Source organism: Phacochoerus africanus, chromosome 1, assembly GCF_016906955.1.
Source record: "Phacochoerus africanus isolate WHEZ1 chromosome 1, ROS_Pafr_v1, whole genome shotgun sequence".
NCBI lineage: Eukaryota > Metazoa > Chordata > Mammalia > Artiodactyla > Suidae > Phacochoerus > Phacochoerus africanus.
In genome coordinates, this window is record NC_062544.1 from 170,356,889 (window position 1) to 170,379,328 (window position 22,440).

The window sequence follows — 22,440 nt, forward strand, 5'->3', positions numbered from 1 at the left end:
TAGACTGTCATGTCATAGTTTAGTTACTATTTGTGATAAACACTCTGATTAATATAGTTTCCTCTCTCCTCATTGAACTATAGATACAGAATTGGTTCCTGAGGTGGGTCCAGGAAATAGACCTACAAATTTGAGGTTTTGTTATTGGTTTGGTCATGCCTTTGGACATGAGCACAGTGCTGAGTTCCTTTCCAATGGAAAGGGGATGCTAGTAATCCATGGCATCATAATTGATCAAGCTATCACCTTTGATTGATTGTGGTATATTACCAACTGAGCACATACCTTGGAGCCCACGTGGCTGCTACATCTGACCTTTGTGGCAATAATGTTAACTGTAAGTATTTTATTTGGATGGAATCTTTTGAGTATAATGAATACTTAACAAAGAAAATGATGGCTTGGGTTTAGTAGTAGTTCCAGATCAATTTTTTTTTCCTCTTTTTTGATTGTACACTTCGCTTAAGAAAAAATCATTTCCTCCTCTCCAGATTGTGGCTAGACTTGTGAATTATAAAACCTTGTTGCTTGCTCACTAAGAAAACACATTTATTTTTGGTATAAAAGTAATACATAGAGAACTTGAATAGGTGGAACAGATGTCAAGATTTCTGTGTATTTTCTTAGTTTTTGCAATGTTATATAAAATGAAATAGACTGTAGAAAGTTTTAATTGTTCTGAAATGTATAGATAAAAATGAAGAAAATAAAAATCGTAGAGTCCCACCACATGACGTTTACAGGTACATGTTAACAAATTGTTTTATTTCATAGTATTTATACATTTTTAAAATATATACATGAAATATTTTGAAGTTCTTCGAAAAATTTTTTTTTTAACTGTAGTTAAGAAATGGCCACATTGAGAAGCTCTGCAGAAGATAGTATCAGGAGAGGTCATGTGTGCATTCATCCTACAAATATTAAGCATCTGATATGTGCCAGGCACTGATTAGATACTTGTGATACGCTCATAAAATAAAGATATCTGTTGTGGAGGAGTTTATATTCTTGAAGCGAAGATGAATACTAAATAGTAAACAATATTTAGGCAAATTATAGCATGATAGAAAATAATGAGTATTATGATAAGTAAAAGACTTAGAAGACATTAAGAAGAGTGAGCCATGGTAGTACATAGGCAGGTTGCAGACTCTCAAGGGAGAGTGTGGCATACAGAAAAGAAGGCCAAGAACTGAGCCTTGGGGTGATATTTTAAAGGAACAGTTGTTATCAGTGGAAATGGCATAACTTGATCTGCTGCCCCAGACTCTTCCACTATTAATATAGTAGGCTAAATTTCATGTTTAACACCCAAACTGTGTATGGGGCATTGGGCATGCTCAGCTTTTTGTTCAGAAATTATGCATAAATTAAAGAAAGAAGGATGACAGTGGCAATAATGGGTCAGGCAATTGGTTAATTTGTTCAGTCAGTCTCAAGTACTTACACATAGAAATCAGTCCCCTAAAATAGGGAAACTGGAATGGTAGTGCGAGTTACTTTTTCCTGCATTGTTTTTGTCTTACTTGCAAGGTTGTTCTGAGGATTAGATGGAAAAACATTCATGTAAGATGCTTAACAGGGTGCCTGGCTCAAAAACTAATATGTTCTCTACCAGTTTGTCTATAGTGATGTTACTGATGTTTGTGTGAAACATCATAAAAAAAAATTCTGGTTCAGGAGATTGATACTTTTGAAGTACACTGGGTGTTACTTTTTTGATAACCTAGAAAACCGGAATTTTATGGCAAGTTTCCCTGAATGATGCTTAAGTTTTTGATTTTATGAAAGCAGTTCATTGTCAATTGTCTTTCTTTTTTGCTGCATGGCTTATTGTGGGGTTGGCAACCTATGGCACTGGTGACAACAGTGGTATTTGAGAGAGTTATGATGTGTATTTTTGTTAGCCTTCCCTTTTCTTTCTTTTCTTTCTTTCTCTCTCTCACTCCCTTCCCCCCTCTATCCCCCTTCCCCCCTTCCTACCTTCCTCTCTCTTTCTTTTTCTCTAATTTGACCCTTTACCCCACCACTCTTTGACCTACAAGAAGTTTATGAATAATAGTTGGGTATGCCATTTGCCAAACTGTGGTTGAGAACAGTATTTTCCAAATTTGGCTTGATCATACAGATTTACTAGGGGACAATTTATAGCCTTCTATGTGAATCTTCAGAGGAGGGGCCTGGGAACATTTATTTTTGTCATAAGCCCCTGAGTGAAATGTGGTATACAGTAATACAGATTAGTAGATTTTTGTCTCTTGTCCACTGAATAAGAAGATATAACTCTGGGGTTACACATGAGTCTGGTTTTAATAATTGCTTATTTGTTGATTTGCTTAGTGCGTATGTAGTCTTGGTAGGCTACTACTTGCTAGCTTTCATAATATTTCCATGTAGTCAGAAAAATAAAACAAAAATCTTGTTTTGAATGACAAGCTGCTGCTTTCTTATTTTTTTCTTTTAAAACTGGTGAAATATATATATAGGGAAGTTCATAAAGCATTTATGTGTGGTTTAAAGAACAATTGTAATGCAAATTCCCATCTCACCACAGTACAGATCCAGATATGGAATATTGCTGGCATCCCAGAAGCACCTTTTCCCTAATCATACTCCCCTTTCTTACCTTTTTTACCCTTGAGGTGATCACTATGTTGATTTTTATGATAACTTCCTCATTTTTCTTTACATGTTTTACTTCTTTTTTTTTTTTTTTTTTTTTTTTTTTGCTTTTTAGGGCTGCACCGGTAGCATGTGGAAATTCCCTGGCTAGGGGTCGAATTAGAGCTACAACTGCAGGCCTACAGCACAGCCACAGCAATGTGGGATCCGAGTCATTTCTTTACATGTTTACTTCTTCTTTTGTGCTTTTTTAGGGCCGCACCAGTAGCGTATGGAAGTTCCCTGGCTAGGAGTCGAATTGGAGCTACAACTGCAGGCCTACACCATAGCTCGTGGCAACACTGAATCCTTAACCAACTGAGTGAGGCCAGGGCTCAAACCCATGTCTCCGTGGATACTAAGTGGGTTCATTACCACTCAGCCATGACAGGAACTCCACATGTTTACTTCTTAAATGTGATTCTCTATGTAGTCTTATCTGTTTTGTCTTTTAAAGAACTTCATGTCAGTGGAATCATAGTGTTTGCATTCTTTGTGACTTGCTTCTTTTGCTTAGGGGTATTCTTGTGAAATTCATCTATGTTGGCCATATAGCTGTCATTTGTTGTCATTGTACAGAATTACATTACATGCATATGCCAAAATTTATTAATTAATTTATTTTTTTGGGGGTGATGCCTGGGTCTTGTGGAATTTCCCAGGCCAAAGATCATACCTGCGCCACAGCAGTGACCTGAGCCACAACAGTGACAATGCTGGATCCTTAACCTGCTGCACCACCAGGGAATTCCCCCAAATTTATTAACTATTTTAATGCATAATGCTCAATAATGTTTAACATCAAAAAGGGACAGCTCATTGCCTTTGTGTAAGGACAAGGGAGGCTATATTTTGGGGAAGGACAGGGTGTGACCTTTGCCACTTAACAGTAGAAATATCCTTGATTCTGTTATGGTTGGTGCATTTTTTGTTTCTTTTTGTTTTTCTTCTTTTTTGCTGTGCTGGTAAATGAGGTTCAGGGGCTCGGGATCAAATTTGAGTTGCAGGTGCAATCTGAGCCACAGCTGCAGCAATGCCAGATCCTTCACCTGCTGTGCCAAAGGGGAACTCTGATACCTGTGTTTTTTAAATGAGGTAACATTGGTTTATAACATTATATGTTTCATGTTACAACATTATGTTTTGTAACATGTATATGCTACAGCATGCTTACCGCCAAAATTGGGTTTCCATCTACCATACGTTTGACCACTTTCCTCATTTGCCCTCCTTTAACTCTCTTCCACCGTGGTAACCACTGATCTGTTCTCCATATCTATGTGTTTGGTTTTGTTTCGTTTGGTTTCTTCCTTTATTTAGGTTTTTTTTTTTTTTCCTTTTTAGGGCCATACCTGCAGCACATGGAAGTTCCAGCTAGGGTCGAACTGGAGCTATAGCCACAGCCATAGCAACACCAGATACGAGCTGCACCTTCGAGCTACCCCACAGCTCATGGCACTGCTGGATCCTTCACCCACTGAGCAGGGCCAGGGATCGAATCTTCATCCTTATGGATACTAGTTGGGTTTGTTACCACTGAGCCACTACTGGAACTCCTAGTTTGTTTCTTGTAATCCGCATGTGAATGAAAATCATATGGTATTTGTGTTTCTCCATCTGACTTATTTCACTTAGCGTAATACCCTCAAGGTCCATGCATGTTGTCACAAATGGCAAGATTTCATCATTTTTTATAACTGAGTCACATTCTTTGTGCTTACCACATTTTTTTAATCTATTCATCTGTTGATGGGCATTTAGATTGTTTCATATCTTGGCTATTGTAAATAATGCTGCAGTGCACATAGGGATGCGTATACCTTTTTTTTTTTTTTTTCTTTTGGCCTTCCTGCGGTATATGGAGTTTCTAGGCCAGGGAGCAGATCTGAGCCACAGCTGTGACCTACGCTGCAGCTTGTTATTATTCTTTAGAGTTCTGTTGTATTCAGTTTGCTCGTATTTTACTGAGGATTTAGCATTTCCATTCATCAGAGATATAGGCCTATAACTTTTTTTTTTAATGTGTGTGTTGTCCTTGTCTGGTTTTAAGTATGTGCTAAACATTGAGAATAGTTAATATGAGTCCGAGGCTGGAAGGAATTAATGTTTTGAAGAAACATGTTTGCTAACCTTTTAAAATTAAAATTTTGTTGTTTTTGTTTCATTTGTTGGAAAAATCATATTGTCCTGGAATCTGAAAAAAATTCTGCATTGATTGACAGTAAAGTTAAAGATCTTAGATGAGGTTTGCTTTTAGTTTGGGTGACTTCATGTCAGTTTCCTTGCAGAGAACTATTGGTTATCTTATTTTTGCTTAAAAAGTTAAGCCTCGTAATTTTTTTTTTTCGATGTAGCACTTTTGCTCATGATGATATCTCAACCAATCTTTTTTTTTTTTTTTTGAGGGCCGCACCTGTGGCATATGGAGGTTCCCAGCTTAGGGGTCAAATTGAAGCTATAGCCGCTGGCCCACGCCACAGCCATGTCAGATTCGAGCCACGTCTGCAACCTATGCCACACACAGGTCACGGCAACGCTGGATCTTTAACCCGCTGAGTGAGATCAGGGGTTGAATCCGCAACCCTATGGTTACTAGTCAGATTCGTTTCTGCTGCACCACAACGGGAACTCCTCAACCAATCATTTTTTAAAAAGCATTAAAAAACCACGCTTTATGGGAACTAACTTATCTGTAGTATATGTTAGTGGTTCCCAGTTATTAGACCTCTTGGAATTCATTATACTTTTGAAGGAATGCTATGAAGTTCTTGACATATTCACTTGTTAAATCAAGAATACTGTTTGGAGAAAATTTTATAGTACTCCATCTATCTATCTATAGATATATGTATGTGTATATATATATATGTGCGTAATAAACATATATATTCATGAGCACATTTGTAAAAAAAAAAAAAACAAGAACAGCCCATTTAATCAAGTGTGATTTGGCGATTAAAAATTTTACATGAAAATAGTTAAGCTGTTTAGGTATTTTTTTGTTATTGCTTGCTGTGGTACATATTCTTTTGATGAGTTTTGTAGGATAGGATACATTTATGGAGAAAAATGAAATTATTATTAAATCTTTTTTCAAATTAAAAGATTACTATTGTTTTAGTAGTAGAGTATTTTGGTCAAGTTTTTGAAATGAGGGTGATACACAAAAATAGCTTGAGAACCAGTGAAATATGAGCTTATTCAGAGGCTTTCTTATAGAGATGGTTTTATGAGTGTTATTTGGAACTGAACTAGTTGATGTCAGAATGAGAGTCATCTTCAGAATTAAAGGTTATTTGGAAAGCAGTTTCCTGAAAATAATATTGATTTTAAACACTAAATGCATCCCCATCTGTAAAATGAAGTTTGGAATATAATTTTGTGTAGCTGAGGTGCATGGTATTGTCACAAATTTAAATATGAGGTTAGGATTTACTGTAGTGCATGGAAGTTTTTAAATTTTGCAATTGCCAGAGCAGCATTGGATGAATAACGGGTATCTGTGCTCTTAAGCCATGTGGACAATGACATGTATCAGCCAGGGTGCTCAAATTCACAAGGCCAAGAGAAAATTAACAAAATCAAGTGTTGGTTCTTTGAACAGATTAACAAAATTAATAAACCCTTAGCTGTATTGACGAACAAAAAAAAGATTTAACAAAAATTAGACACGGAAGAGGGAACATTACTACTGATTTTACAGAAATAAAAAGGGTTATAAAAGAATACTATAAACAGTTATAGAACCAAAAAATCGGATAACCTAGATGCAATGGACAAATGCCGAGGAACACATAACCTACCAAGACTGTATCCTGAAGAAACAGAAAATATGATAGTCCTGTGACTGTAAAGAGATTGATAATCAAAAGCCTCCCAAGAGAGAAAATCTGATGAATAGTTGACTTTACTATTGAAATATTCCAATTATTCAAAGAAGAAATAGTATCAATCCTTGTTAACTCTTCCAAAAAGCCAAAGAGTCAGGAGTAATTATTAGCTAATTCTATAAGGCCGCTATTACCTGATATCAAAGCCAGACAAAAACACTGCAAGAAAAAAAGCTACAGATCAATATTTCTTACGAATATTGATGCACAGATCCTCAGCAAACTACTAGCAATGTCATCATCCATAGTGAGGCTAGTTCCTAGAATTCAAGGTGGTTCAACATATAAAAAGAAACCCATGTAGGAGCTCCCATTGTGGTCAGTGGAAACAAATCCGACTAGTGTCCATGAGGATGCTGGTTTGATCCCTGGCCTTGTTCAGTGTTTTAAGGATCCAGCATTGTCATGAGTTGTGGTGTAGGTTGCAGGTGTGGCCCAGATCGTGCGTTGCTTGGCTGTGGTGTAGGCCAGCAGTTGTAGCACCAAATCAACTCCTAGCCTGGGAACTTCCATGTGCCATGGGTGTGGCCCTAAAGGGCAGGGGGAAAAGAAAAGAAACCTGTGTAATGTGCCACATTAATAGCAGGAAGAGAAAAAAAGACATGGGAATTCCCATCATGGCTCAGCAGAAACGAATCTGACTAGCATCCATGAGGACACAGTTTCTATCCCTGGCCTCCCTCAGTGGGTTAAGGATCCAGCATTGCCGTGAGCTGTAGTGTAGTTTACAGACGTGACTCAGATCTTATGTTGCTGTGGTTGTGGCATCAGCCAGTGGCTGTAGCTCTGGTTTGACTCCTAGCCTGGGAACCTCTATATGCTGCTGGTGCAGCCCTAAAAAGACAAAAAAAGAAAAAAAATGGGCAAAGAACAAAACATGGAAGCAACCTAAGTATCTGTCAATAGATGAATGGATAAGATGTGGTATATATACACAATGGAATATTACCCAACTATAAAAAATAATGAAATAATACCTATTGTAAGTAACATGGATAGACCCAGAGATTATCATACTAAGTGAAGTCGGTCAGAGAAAGAAAAATGTCATATATCTTTTGTATGTGGAATCTAAAAAAATGATACAAGGAGTTCCTCTTGTGGCTCAGTGGGTTATGAACCCAACTAGTATCCATGAGGATTCGAATTGATCCCTGGCTTCACTCAGTGGGTTAAAGCTCTGGCATTGCTGTGAGCTGTGGTGTAGGTCGCAGATGTGGTCCAGACCCTGTGTTGCTGTGGCTGTGGTGTCAGCCAAGCAGCTGTAACTCTGATTTGACTGTAACTGGGGAACTTCCATATGCTGAAGGTGTGGCCCTAAAAAAGCAAAAATAAATAAATAAATAAAACAAATGAACTTATTTACAAAACAGAAACAGATTCAAAGACATAAGAAAACAAATTTATAGTTGCCAAATTGGGAAGGGGGGAGGGATAAATAGGAGCTTGGGATTAACAGATACACACTACTATATATAAAATAGGTAAACAACAAAGTCCTGTTGTATAGCATAGGGAACTGTAGTCATTATCTTGTAATATATAATTACATATACTGGAAAAGAATGAGAAAAATTTGTATGTATATATGAATCATTTAGCTATACACTTGAAACTGATGCTATATATCAGCTATACTTCAATTTTTATAAAATGGACAAAGATTTGAATAATTACTTCTCCAGTGAAGGTATTATACAAAAGTTTGACAATCATCTGAAAAGATGCTCCACATCACCAGTCATAAGAGAAGAGCAAATCAAGCCACAATGAGAGATAGCACTTTATACCCTTTAGGGTGACTATTACCAAGCAAATAGAAAATAAAACATTGATAAGGATATGAGGAAGTTGGAACCCTGTGTGTCCCTGGCAGGAATGTAAAATGGTGCAAATGTTGTGGAAAATGATATGATGATTCCTTAAAAAAATTAAAAAATTACTGTATGATCTAGCAATTCCACTTCTGGGTATATACACAAAAGAAATGAAAGCAGACACTCAAATAGATATTTGTGCACCCTTGTTCACAGTAGCCAAAAGGTGGAAGCTACCAGAGCATCCATTGATGGATAAATAGATAAACAAAATGTGTTAAGTACCTATCATGGAATATATCCAGCCTTAAAAAAGAAGGAAATTTTGACATATGCTACATTATGGATGAGTCTTGAAGACATGCTAATTAAGTGAAATAAGCCAGACATAAATGGACAAAAAGTGATTCCACTTATATCATGTTACCTAGAACAGTCAAATTCATAGAGACAGAAAGTAAAATAGTGGTTGCCTGGGGGCTTGAGGGGCGGGGAATGGAAAATTAGTATTTAGTGGAAACAGAGTTCCAGTTTGGGAAGATGGAAAAGTTCTGGAGATGGATGGTGGTGATAGTTGTACAACAATTCGAATGCTGTTTGTGTCACTAAACTTTATAATTAAAAATGTTTAAAATGGTAAATTTTATGTTTGTATGTTACACCACAATTTAGAAAAATGACACTGAAATCCTTCTTAAAAAATCACTGAAGAGTTAAAACAATTACTTATTCACTGCTTAAAAAAAAGTATACAAATTATCAAACATACAGAAAAGTAGAGAAACAGTATAATGAACCCCAATATGATCTTTTACTAGATTTAATGTTAATTACTCTTTTTTGGGGGGCGGCTGGAGGATTTAATTTATTTTAATTTATTAATTTTTTTTTTTTTTGCTTTTTAGGGCTGCACCCACGGCATATGGAAGTTCCCAGGCTAGGATCAAATTGGAGCAACAGCTGCCGGCCTACACCACAGCCACAGCAACGCCAGATCCAAGCTGCATCTGTGACCTACACCACGGCTCATGGCAATTCCATGACAGGAACTTCGATTTGTATGTTTTCATGCTGTGATTTCTACCCAGAAATTGTCTAATGTGGTTATGTTGGAGGTCCCCAAGACAACCCCGCAAAGTTCCATGAATCACTAGGAGGACTTGTAGGACTCAGCATATGATTGTACTTAGCGCGATAATGTATTACAGTGAAAGTGTACACAGCAAAATCAGCAAAGGGAAAAGGTACATGGAATAAAGCCGAGAGGAAACCAACTATAAGCTTTGAAGAGTCCTCTCACAGTGGAGTCACAAAGGATATACTTAATTTCTCAGCAGTGAGTTATGACAACACATGTGAAATGTCTACCAGGAAAGCTCATGAGTGATTCAGTGCCCCGGGTTTATGCTGGGGGCTCGTCCAGAGGTGGGTACTCTCCACCTAGCATATACCAAAAAGGAAGTAGGTGTTCAGTGTAAACCACATTGTGTGCAGAATGTAAGCACAATGAACATTTCTTATCCAGGAATGATGGGAACCCTCCTTAAATCTAAGTTCTCAGATGCCAGCAAAGGGCCAACCTTGTAAGCAGGTCTTCCTAAGGATAGCAGTCTCAAGGCTGCTGTGTTAACTCTTTCTTCTGCAGAGGTATGTTCTAAAATTTATTTTAGCTCAGAAACTAATATAACATGTCTATGCATTTTTAAAAAACAGCTTTTTTGAGATATAATATACCATAAAATTTACCTATTTAAAGTGAAAAGCGTAGTGATTTTTTAGTATATTTATGGAGTTAGGTAACCATTACCACAATCTAATTTTAGAACATTTTCATCATCCTGAAAAGAAACTCCATATCCATGAGCAATCATTCCTCATTCCTTTCTGGTCCACCTCTCTCCCTTTGTCTTACCCCAATCTCCAGGCAACCACAAATTTACTGTCTGTCTCTGTGGATCAAATCTGTACATTTAGTGTATTTTCACTTTTATTTCACCTCTAATATTAAGGTCTTTATTACATGATAGTTCAGTAATTATTCAAGGGTATTTCTCTTTCAGTGTGTGTCAAAGAGTCAGAGTTTGAGTCTGTTTGGTAGTCTCTTAAGTTCAGAGCCTTACCAACAGCAATTACTGTCAAAATTACATGAGTTTGTGACATTTAATGAAATAATTCATTATAAAGGCCTCTGTCTTTGCAGACTTCATTCTTTCCATTTAAAAAAATATGTTATACAGTTGGTTAAGGCTTACCAATGTAAATTTTGGTACTTAATTGACATTTAGTCCTTTCATGGTGTCTTTTGCTGTAAGATGAGGACTCACATAGAGAATTAGATGTGGTTGCGGAGGTGATTGCACTACTGCCATTTAGGATGTAAAGAGGCAAAAAGATACGTACACACTATTAGAAGAGAAAGGGCAAAAAGTGTTACTTTATACTAAATGGCTTTTTTTTTTTTTTTTTTTGCTTTTTTAGGGCTGCACGTGTGGCATATGGAGGTTCCCAGGCTAAGGGTCCAGTCGGAGCTACAGGTGCTGGCCTACACCACAGCTGCAGCGACACAGGATCTGAGCCTTGTCTGCAGCCTATACCTTAACCCGCAACCTCATGGTTCCTAGTCGGATTCATTTCCACTGTGCCATGACGGGAACTCCAATAAATGGTTATTTTAAAAAAATATTCTCTAGTGTGGTACAGTATTCCAGAATAGATAAGTACATTTACAAATTTAAAAATTATCAAAATTCTTTAAGATTGTAAAAAACTTTAGGAGTTCCCCTTGTGGCGCAGTGGAAATGAATCTAACTAATATCCATGAGGATCTGGAGTTCCCGTCGTGGCGCAGTGGTTAACGAATCCGACTAGGAACCATGAGGTTGCGGGTTTGATCCCTGCCCTTGCTCAGTGGGTTAACGATCCGGCGTTGCCGTGAGCTGTGGTGTAGGTTGCAGACAGCGGCTCAGATCCCGCGTTGCTGTGGCTCCAGCGTAGGCCGGCAGCTACAGCGCCAATTCAACCCCTAGCCTGGGAACCTCCATATGCCGCAGGAGCGGTCCAAAGAAATAGCAAAAAAAGACAAAAAAAAATATATCCATGAGGATCTGAGTTTAATCCCTGGCCTCTCTTAGTGGGTTAAGGATGTAGCGTTTCCGTGAGCTGTGGTCTATGTCGAAGACTTGACTTGGATCCTGCATTGCTGTGGCAGTGGCTGGCAGTTGTAGCTACCATTCGACCTCTAGCTTGGGAACTTCCATGTGCCACAGTAGTGGCCCTAAAAAGAAAAAAAAAAATAAATAAATCAAAGGTGCTACATGTTTTTAAATCATTATTTTGATTGAAACCTAGTTTTTTTCCAATAGTTGAGTTGCTACTCGATTCATGGTATAAACTGAGAACTGTGAGAGGATCTTTATTTCATAGTTACAACACTGGACTTAAATCCCCATGAATTATGTAGGTGTTGACTAACATAGGGTGTTTATCTAAATGTCCAAATCTATGTAAACTCTTATGCTTTTGAAAGAAAAGTTAGTTTTAAAGTTATATTAAATCCATGTTCATAATTCAAACAGATTTTTGGGCATCAGGAATTAATACATCAAATAACTTATTTTCAGGAACAAAGTACCAGAATTTATTGTTATTAATCTGCATGTCTTCCAGGTGATTTTAAAGCGAGATGCTGCTCTCCATAGGGATGCTCATGCTGTCGGCCACACAAGTCTATACCATCTTGACTGTCCAGCTCTTTGCATTCTTAAACCTACTGCCTGTAGAAGCGGATGTTTTAGCAGTAAGTAAAGGTTATATTTATTTATTTATTATTACTCAAATGAATTTTGTCACATCTGTAGTTGTATAATGATCATAACAATCCAGTTTCACAGGATTTCCATCCCATAACCCAAGTATATCCCGCCACCCCCCAGTAAAGGTTATACTTAAATAGTAATATTTATTCATGTGTAAAAGCATCTGTTAAAGAAAAACTTGAAAAAAAGGTCCTAAATGACGGAATGTTATACAATAACAAAGTAATAGAATTGAACATACAGGCTTGTATATACATAGTTATTACTTGAAAGAGGGGGACTTTGTTAATTTTTTTATTGCTTGATCTCTAATATAAGATCTCATGTACAATAAGTACCTGATAAATATTGTTGCTTCTGAGTGTGTGTGTGCTCTTTTTTGTTTTTGTGATGGTCCCGCAGCATGTGGAAGTTCCCAGGTGAGGGATGAACCCTCACCATGGTGGGGACCCAAACTGCTTTTTCTGTGGCAATGCCAGATCCTTTTTATTTTTTTGTTTTTTATTTTTTTTGTCTTTTTGCCTTTTCTAGGGCCGCTCCCTCGGCATATGGAGGTTCCAGGCTTGGTGTCTAATCGGAGCTGTAGCCGCCGGCCTACGCCAGAGTCACAGCAGCGCAGGATCTGAGCCGTGTCTGAAACCCACACCACAGCTCATGGCAACGCCGATCCTTACCCACTGAGCAAGGCCAGAGATCAAACCCGAAACCTCATGGTTCCTAGTCAGATTTGTTAACCACTGCGCCACGATGGGAACTCCGACAATGCCAGATCCTTAATCTCTTGTGCCACAAGAGAACTGTGCACTCTTGAGTGCCATGTACATATATATCTACATGCTATGTGTTTATTTAGAATCTTACTGGGTTTTTTTGGTAATTAGTATATATGGAATGACTTTGATAGTGATATATTATTTTTCGTTTTTGTTTTTGTCTTTTTAGGGCAGCATCTGTGGTATATGGAGTTTCCCAGGCTAGGGGTCTAATCGGAGCAGTAGCTGCTGGCCTACGCCACAGCCACGGCAACTCGGGATCTGAGCTGCGTCTGCAACCTACACCAGAGCTCACAGCAACGCCAGATCCTTAAGCCACTGAGCAAGGCCAGGGATCGAACCTGCAACCTCATGGTTCCTAGTCGGATTTGTTAACCGCTGAGCCACGGTGGGAACTCCTGATAGTGATATTTTAAAAAATTGTGCAAGATGTCCATAGAAAATTTCAACCTAGAGTTAATATTAATGAGTCATAAGAGAAGCATAATGTTATCTTTGATAGAAAAGTTTTTAGAGAAGAGGGGTTGCTCTTCATAACCTTAGTAGTCCTTTCTAGTCTCCGGACCTATTGTCTTCTACACTAAGAAGTGCATTTCCTATTTCTCATTTCTGCGAAGCTAGGAAAGAAGAATTAACTGTGTCTGTATCTGTGATGTGTGTGTATGTGTATACGCCTATACTCGAGGCACTATCTAAGGATTTATTGATTTTTCCTTCTGGTGCATGTGATTTACTTAATGACATTTGGTGAGAAATAGAAGGGCCAGAATTGTTGTTGATCAAAGCTTAATGTGATCCTCACCTGTGCTTCTTCACAATATGGCACTTGTAGAAGGGTCTAGAATCATTGTAGAACTTGAGAGAGCCAGGTTGGTTTCATATACCATAGCTTTTTGAAGGCATGGCAAACACATCTAATCCCTATAAGATTGCTCACCCTCTGTTACCCTATTTAATAGGGAACTGGTTGATTAGATTTTTCTAGAATAGTCTGGATCCTTTTGGTATATAGAAGTAGAACCTTTAAGGACTGAGTCCATGGCTATTAAAATGTCTAAATTAGGCCCCAAAGTCCTTGAAATAGTCTTGGGATACCTTTTGAAATGATGTAGAGGGTTCATGTACTGATCAGGGAATGAAGTTCTCCTTGTCTCTCTTTTCTCTTTTGTTTTCTTTCATTCTCTCTTTTTTTCCATCTGTTGTTTCTAATATCTGCCACTCTTTGTCATCTTTGTCTTTTATCTGAAGTGAATTGTTAGTCTGTGTTTTAATTATGTGATGGGCTAAATGATTTCCAGTGGGCTGTTCTGGCAACTTAACCAGCTGTGTGATATGGATCAAATTACTTAGTCACTATAAATTACTCCATTTTTCAGTTTGTAAATGGGAGTGTTGCCGTGATGGTTAAATAAGGTAAACTACTTAAACAATATCTGACACCTAGTTAATGTTTTGTTTTGTCTATCTGCATTATACTTATTATTTTATCATCTTTCACTCACTTCCTTGAGCGGTGTATGTGACTGCCTAAGTTTTGTTTTTAAGTAGATATAAAATGTTAGATATAGAAGAACAGTCAGTCCTTGCTAGCAGTGTTCCCTGTGTTTCAGGCAGGTAGGTGTGGAATGTATGCTGATGTCATCTAGTGAAGGAAATGTCATTGTGAGAGGTGCCTTAATCTGGTCTTTGTGTTGACACTGAAGATAGAGGCTTACAGGAATGCAGGGATAGCTATGAGAAATGGTTGTAAAGTCTTGTAACTGGTGAAAAGGGGAACTGAATATTGCGGCAGAGGAACTGGATGTGGTAACGCAGTCATTCAAAGGAAATGAGTCAAGGAGTTGAAAATATTGGTTCTTTTTTTTTTTTTAAATGTATTCGGAATATAGTTGACTTACAAAGTTGTATTAGTTTCATATGGACAGCAAAGTAAATCAGTTGTACATAAACATATATCCATTGCTTTTCAGATTCTTTTCCCATATAGGTTGTTACACAATACTCTCTATAAAGTAGATGAAAGATATATTTACTGTATAGCACGGGGAAATTTATCTCTTTCTTTTACTTGAATAAGAATATCCCTGAAATATGGGCTTGTAATAATAAAATTTAAATAAGTTGGTTATCAGGTTGATTCTAGTTTCATTTCAGACAGGTATTGGGATGTTGCTTTTGAAAAGATAGTCAGTTTTAGTCATGCTATGTGCATGTCAGATGATTTTATTTTTGGCAGTAGAATTCTCCCATTCGATTGTTAATTCCCTTGACTTGGAATTTGTCCAACCAGTTGGTGAGTTCTAAGAAGCTATGGAGATGCTACTCTGTCATGTGTTGCTGACTAGTCAGTAAGCCCCCTAGATCGTGAGTACCTGGAAGGCAGGACTGTGCCTTATTAAACTTTATGTTTCTGGTACCTAGTAAGAGTTAAACAGTAGGAATTCAATAAATATTTGAGTTGATTGATAGCTTTTCCTTGGAGACCTAGTTCTTTCTTCTTTTTTTTTGGGGGGGGGGAGCTTTTCTAGGGCCGCTTCCTGCGGCATATGGAGGTTCCCAGGCTAGGGGTCTAATCAGAGCTGTAGCCACCGGCCACAGCCACAGCCAACTCGGGATCCGAGCCGTGTCTTCGACCTTCACACAGCTCACGGCAGTGCTGGATCCTTAACCCACTGAGCAAGGCCAAGGATCAAACCCGCAACCTCATCATTCCTAGTTGGATTTGTTACCCACTGTGCCACAATGGGAACTCCTCACATTTTTCTAAATAGTGTTTTGGAACTTTAAATTATTGTTATTTCTATTCTGATTATTGTTAATTTATTCCCTTTTCATCTCTTACCATTTCTCTTTGACAAAAAAGGAAATATAAAGTTATTAATTATGTATGTTTATATCTGAAAATATGGAGCTTTAGAATTGTCAGGAGCATTATGCTTTTGAGACTACCTGATCAATGTTGAATATTCTGAGGTCCATAGGCTACAGGTGACTTGTTAGCTTTGAAACGCCATGATCTTGTTGAGAAGTAGTATCCATCTTACATAGTTTCAGGGGAGTCAAAACAACCCAGTTTTCATTTACTCTTAATCTCCCTTTTGATTCTGTTATAGAGATTTGTCAGAGAGATTTTGTAGGTGTTTATTGGGGTCAGTGATCAGAGATAGGGGAGAAGCACCAGTGGTTGGTGGTGTGAATGGACTGGATTGTATAGCAAGGTAGTTAAGAGCTCCAGCATTAGGAGTTCCAATCTGGGTTGAATTTCAGTTCTCCACTCTGTAGTAGCTCCATGACCTTGGGCAAATTACCTAACAGCTCTTAAGTGTTAGTTTACTTATGAAAATGAGATTGGAGCAGAGACTTGTAGGGCACTGGGTTAAGAGCCAGGACTCTGGGGCCAGACTACTTGAAATAGAATCTTGGTTCTTTTTATTTAAAAGAGCAAGTTATTTTCAAGCAGGGTATTTCATTCTGTGGTCAATCTGTAAAGTGCGGATGATGATAATAGCGATTGACTTTATAGGGCTGTGATAAGAATTAAATAAGTAAATACCGGTTAGGCGTTTAGCATGCTGTCGTAAATGCTCCATTGTCGTTAGCTATTTGTTACCTTCTAAATTGAAATAAACCTAAAAAAAATAAGTAAATTGAATTAAACCTTATGTTAAGACTACTGTCAAGGAGGAGAACTGGTTAAGAAAAGACCTTTTCAGAGTTCCCGTTGTGGTGCAGCGGAAACGAATCAGACTACGAACCACGAGGTTGTGGGTTCGATCCTGGCCTCGCTTAGTGGGTTAAAGATCTGGGGTTGCTGTGAGCTGTGATGTAGGTTGCAGATGCGGCTCAGATCCTGCATTGCTGTGGCTGTGGTGTAGGCCGGCAGCTGTAGTTCCGAAATTCAACCCCTAACCTGGGAACCTCCATATGCCACAGGTGTGGCCCTCAGAAGCAAAATAAATAAATAAACAAATAAATAAATAAAAGACCTTTTCAAAATAAGCAGATTAAAATTGTAATTTAGTAATCACTTATGGGATTCTACAGAGGAGTAGTTTTATTTTCTACTTCAAAAATTCTAACAGTGAATGTGCTTTAATTTCATGAGCAGCAGCATCTCCCTTATGCACCCCTGTAAAAAGTAAAGCACTTTTGTACCAAAGACGATTCTGTTTATCTTGTTGATGATAGGAACATTTTTTTGTTTTTAAACAGTGTGATTGCTAACAGGCAATGTGAGCAAAGTAACAGTTGCTTTCCTGGGGAAAAGACAAAGCAGTGTCAAAATGGGTCTCCTTCAATAGCGAAATTTATTCTAAGTCTCAGTGTTAACAAATATTGTAGATCAAACTAGGTATTTTATTTCTGAAATTCTAGCCAAAAAGTGAAACTCCTCAGTAATAGGAAGTGATAAAAGAATATTTTAGTACCGTTGTAGATTTTCCATTTCCTGATTTGAAAAGTACATTTTAAAAAGTATTGCCTGTACTACACATTCTTATTTTTCTTTGGTTTATCTGTATTGATCTAGGTTAGTTTATTTTAGTGTCTTTGGCCTTGGAGGAGTTAAATGACTTTCCTAAGTTCAAAATGGATCATAATTTAAGTAAATCAAAGAAAGATGTTTTAATCAAGAGGTTAAATGATACATTGTGATAATGGATTTAAAAGCTACTTCATGATTCTAAAGCAATTTGTAAACCATAGAGCACTCTGTGAATATGAAATATTTTTAAAGTAGAAAATTACTCTGAAGCAGCACTGGTCTCTAAGTATACTGCCAGGCTGATTATCTCAAAGGTAACGGAATGGATAGGTTCAGTCATCAAATTTGTATGCTTGAATTGCATAATTTATTGAGTTAGTTACAAACATATAGTGAGAAGCATAGGTAAAAGATGGGTATGTTATGGAGTTCCTGTTGTGCTCTGCAGGTTAAGAATTTATCATAGTGTCTGTGAGGATGCGGGTTCAATCCCTGGCCTCGTTCAGTGGGCTAAGGATCAGGAGTTGCTGCAAGCTGTGGCACAGGTCGAAGATGTGGCTCAGACTGATGTTGCTGTGGCTGTGGTGTAGGCTTAAAGCTGCAGCTCTAATTCCACCCCTAACCTGGGAACTTCCAGATACTGCAGATGTGTCCATAAAAAGAAAAAAGAAAAAAAGAAAAAGATGGGTATGTTACGACACTCAGGGTGGGGTGCAAGTGGGGTGCAAGAACCACACTGCCTTAATCCTGTGTTTCCCATTAGTTTGTCCAGTCTCTCTCTGTACTGCATCACCTTTCCCTGGTGACAGTGTGGCTACCAGAACCTGAATTAGGGGTAATAAGCGAGGGGACCTGACAGATGGAAGGTGTCGGGATCCAATATTTGCTTGCCCTTGAGAGACTCGAGGTGTTTACATCTGAACACAGCTATAATTTGCTGTTAACCTGCAGGGCTATTTATCTGTGGTCTCTGGCAGATGACTCATTGAAGCTACAGTAAAGATCACCAGTGGGTGTTTGATTTAGGGATAATAGCTATCAATCTGGATGTGTCACCTAATCCATGCTTTGTAAATGTTTAAGGTTTGCTTCATCTTTCCAGCTTCTGCTGTCTGCACATAACAATCTTGCTTTGTTCCTGTTAATCTATATTCAGAACAAATGTCTTCAATTTTTTCTGTTTTGCCTACAGTTTAGGAACAACTGTCTTAAAGCCTAATACATTGTATAAATTGCACCTGTGTTTCAAAAGTTACCTGTGTACTATCTTTGCTTAGTTTCATCTATCTTCCTTATTTATCTTGTTTTCTTATTTAAAGCACATTAAATATAGCATCTTAAATAATGCAGTGAGCACACTTCACAGTTATTACTGTTATCTTCTAAAAGCACAGCAGATCCTTGTTTTGTTTTGTTCTGTATTGTGTGAGGTGAACATGATAACCACTACGATGTGGAAACTGGTTCTGTTTTTTTTTTTTTTCTCTCTGTCTTTTTTGTCTTTTTGCCTTTTCTAGGGCCACTTCTGCAGCATATGGAGGTTCTCAGGCTAGGGGTCTAATCGGAGCTGTAGCCGCCGGCCTACACCACAGCCACAGCAACATGGGATCCGAGCCGAGTCTGCGACCTACACCACAGCTCACGGCAATGCCGGATCCTTAACCCACTGAGCAAGGCCTGGGATGGAACCCGCAACTTCATGGTTTGTAGTCGGATTCGTTAACCACTGCACCATGACGGGATCTCCCTGGTTCTGTTTTGATATAGGACTGATACAATTGTAGGAATCTCTATCTATTTAAGGAAGGGGAAGGTTGTTAAAGAGTTTGGATACCTTCAGCTCTCTATATGTATATATTTCATTGAGTTTAGTCCTTTCATTGTTCAGACTAGATAAAAATGTTCAGATTACTTGAAAAATGGCAGTGCTTTAAGAATGTAATTTGGTACTCCTTTCTCTGGGGAAAAGGCATCTTTCATGGCTAGAGTGAGAAATCCTGTAAATCTCTTCTATTAAATCAGACCCTTAAAATACAGAGAAAATAAAATGGAACTCTTGCTGAAAAATTATCTGTCTAGAAAACTTTGCTAGGGAATTTTTTTGTCTATGGGGAAAAACTCAGAGAAAACAGTAGGTGGTTTAATGTTATAGAATTATTGCTGATGTTTAATAATAATTACATGAAATCAGAATCCAGCTTAAGCACTTGTATATGTAGTAAATTGTATATGTTCCTTTCTATTTTAGTGAATGTACATTTACAAAGTTGATTTTATTGTGATAAACTGATAGTAAATCAGAATTGTAGAAATGACAACTTAAATGGTTTAACAGACTTTTTGTTTTTAATGTTATGTGTACATTGGTTATAACTTGATTGTTTTTAATTTTATATTTAGTATAATTTTGAAAATGCATCTCAGACATTTGATGACCTTCCAGCAAGATTTGGTTATAGACTTCCGGCCGAAGGTTTAAAGGTAAGAAAATAGTAACATATGGTAAAGGCATAGGATATTTAATAATTTAATTTTTATTGCTCTTTATTTGTTTAAAGAATTAAAATATTTCTTCCTATTATTTATCATAAAAAACTATACATATTCATTTTTAAAGGGTTAAGGCTATTCAAACGGTATGAAGAGGAAAGTAAGATCACCTATGATTGTATTATTCTGAACTAGCTGCTATTAACATTTTTTGTGTATTTCAGACCTGTTTTATAGAATATGTACTGTGTATGTAAATGTACGTGTGTGTGTGTATGTATATATACATATATATGCATGTGCAATATGTATATACACATATATTATGTACATATGTGTTGAATCTATATTTACCACTAATAGAAACATGCCACATGGTTACCTGCCCTTTTCACTTGATTGTCTGTCTAGAACGTCTTTGCATGCCAGTGGACAAGGATCTACATTTTTATTTGCAGTGGCTGCATGGTTTTATAACATCATGAAATACTTTCTTTTCTTTTCTTTTTTTTGTTCTTTTTAGGACCGCACTTGTGGCATATGGGGTTCCCAGGCTAGAGGTCCAATCAGAGCTACAGCTGCTGGCCTACACCAGAGCTACAGCAATGCAGGATCTGAGCCATGTCTGCGACCTACACCACAGCTCATGGCAATGTTGGTTCCTTAACCCACTGAACGAGACCAGGGGTCGAACCTGCAACCTTGTGGTTCCTAGTTGGATTCCTTTCCGATGCACCAAGATGGGAACTCCGTATGAAATACTTTTTTAAACATTGATTTGTTTAATTTTTTTACAGTTTATATTTAATTTGTCTAGTTTTTTTTTTTTTTGTCCAGTGTTGCAATAAACACCTTCATTTTTGCATATTTTTCTATTTATTTACGTAAGATACATTTCCAAAAAGTAGAGTTGCTTTATTTATGGAACATATGTTTAAAATGATGTTATATAGTCCAGGTTGCCCTTCAAAAGTTTTTGACAATATAGAATCCCACCCATAGTGTGTGAGACTGTCCTTTTTCCCATATCTTCTTTGATACTAGATATTGTAAAATTTTTGTTAATTGATAAAAAAATTTAACGACATTGAACATCTTTATGTTTTTTGTCCATTGTGTGTGTGTGTCTTTGTGAATATGAGTTGCCTATTAATGCTCTTTGTCCATTTTAAAATTAAGATGTCCATTCTTATTGATTTGTAAGAATACTTTATATATTGGTAGCTTCAGTCTGTTGTTTGCCATATATGCTTTAGATCATTTTTCTCAGTTTGTCCTTCATCTTTTTACTTTAAGCTTTCAGAAGCTTTGTATATAGTTAAAACATTATCTTTCCCTTTTATTTCTGGAGTCATGCTTAGAAAGTCCTTCCCTATTCCAAGATAATAAAAGGGTTTTATGTTATGTAAGTAATAATATATGAAATTGTGTTTTCATGACAATGAAAACACACCACAGAGTGTTTTCAGTGTGTTTTAACTTTTTTTTTGTCTTTTGTCTTTTTTTTTTGTTGTTGTTGTTGTTGCTATTTCTTGGGCCGCTCCCGCGGCATATGGAGGTTCCCAGGCTAGGGGTTGAATCGGAGCTGTAGCCACCGGCCTATGCCAGAGCCACAGCAACTCGGGATCCGAGCGGAGTCTGCAACCTACACTACAGCTCATGGCAACACCGGATCGTTAACCCACTGAACAAGGGCAGGGATCGAACCCGCAACCTCATGGTTCCTAGTCGGATTCGTTAACCACTGCACCACGACGGGAACTCCTTTTTTGTTTTGTTTTTTTGTTTTAACTTTCTTAAAATTCCTTTTTAAGTACCATAAAACTATTGTTCTCAGGATGACAGGCATCTCTAGGTGGGACATGATCAGTTTTTAATTTTTTAAATATTTTAAATGATTAAAAATCAACATTTTATCTCTTTTATAAAAATATTTAAACAGAAGAAAGTATACAGAGGGAAAAAGAAACAGCTTCCTGTACCTCTTTCTCACCTGTACCTATCAATTCCACTTTCCTCTTTGGAGTTCAGGATCAGGATGTTATATGCTTTTAATGGCCTTCAGATTCATTTCTGAATATGTAATGCTTTTTAGTTCATAAATTTATGAACTTGTAAAGCTCACAAATGGTTATCATTTGTGTATATGGAAGGTTTTTTAATTTTTTAATGGACTCCATTCTAGCTAATTTATCCAGAAAGGGATTTATAAAGGGATAAAAATGTTCAGAGTATCATAGCCTGGAGAAGCAGTTTCCAGACTGTTTCAGGAATAAAACCCAGAAACACCTTGTAGAACTGGCTTGATGAAAGATTGATGGCAGCCACTGACTCCCAGAGAGAAACACTTCTCTGAGCAGGAGGCCTCTGTGGTCTTACCTCAGAACAGTCCACCTCTGTTGTTACCAAGCTAATCAGAGATACCATTTGCCAAACTGTTTCTTCAGATCTAACACTTTGATTTTTCTAATTGACAGATTCTAGGCCACGTAGTTACTAGCCATATAC

General features: G+C 37.5%; 1 protein-coding gene across 1 annotated transcript in view; it reads left to right on the forward strand.

Annotated features, from left to right (window-relative positions):
• RNF13 (ring finger protein 13) overlaps positions 1 to 22,440 on the forward strand; it is a 140,942-nt gene that overhangs the window by 12,436 nt on the left and 106,066 nt on the right. The window contains exons 2-3 of the mRNA XM_047784514.1: positions 12,038 to 12,167; positions 19,843 to 19,923. Coding sequence (XP_047640470.1) covers positions 12,054 to 12,167; positions 19,843 to 19,923 — 195 coding nt within the window. The 5' untranslated portion in view covers positions 12,038 to 12,053. The remainder of the gene's footprint in view (positions 1 to 12,037; positions 12,168 to 19,842; positions 19,924 to 22,440) is intronic.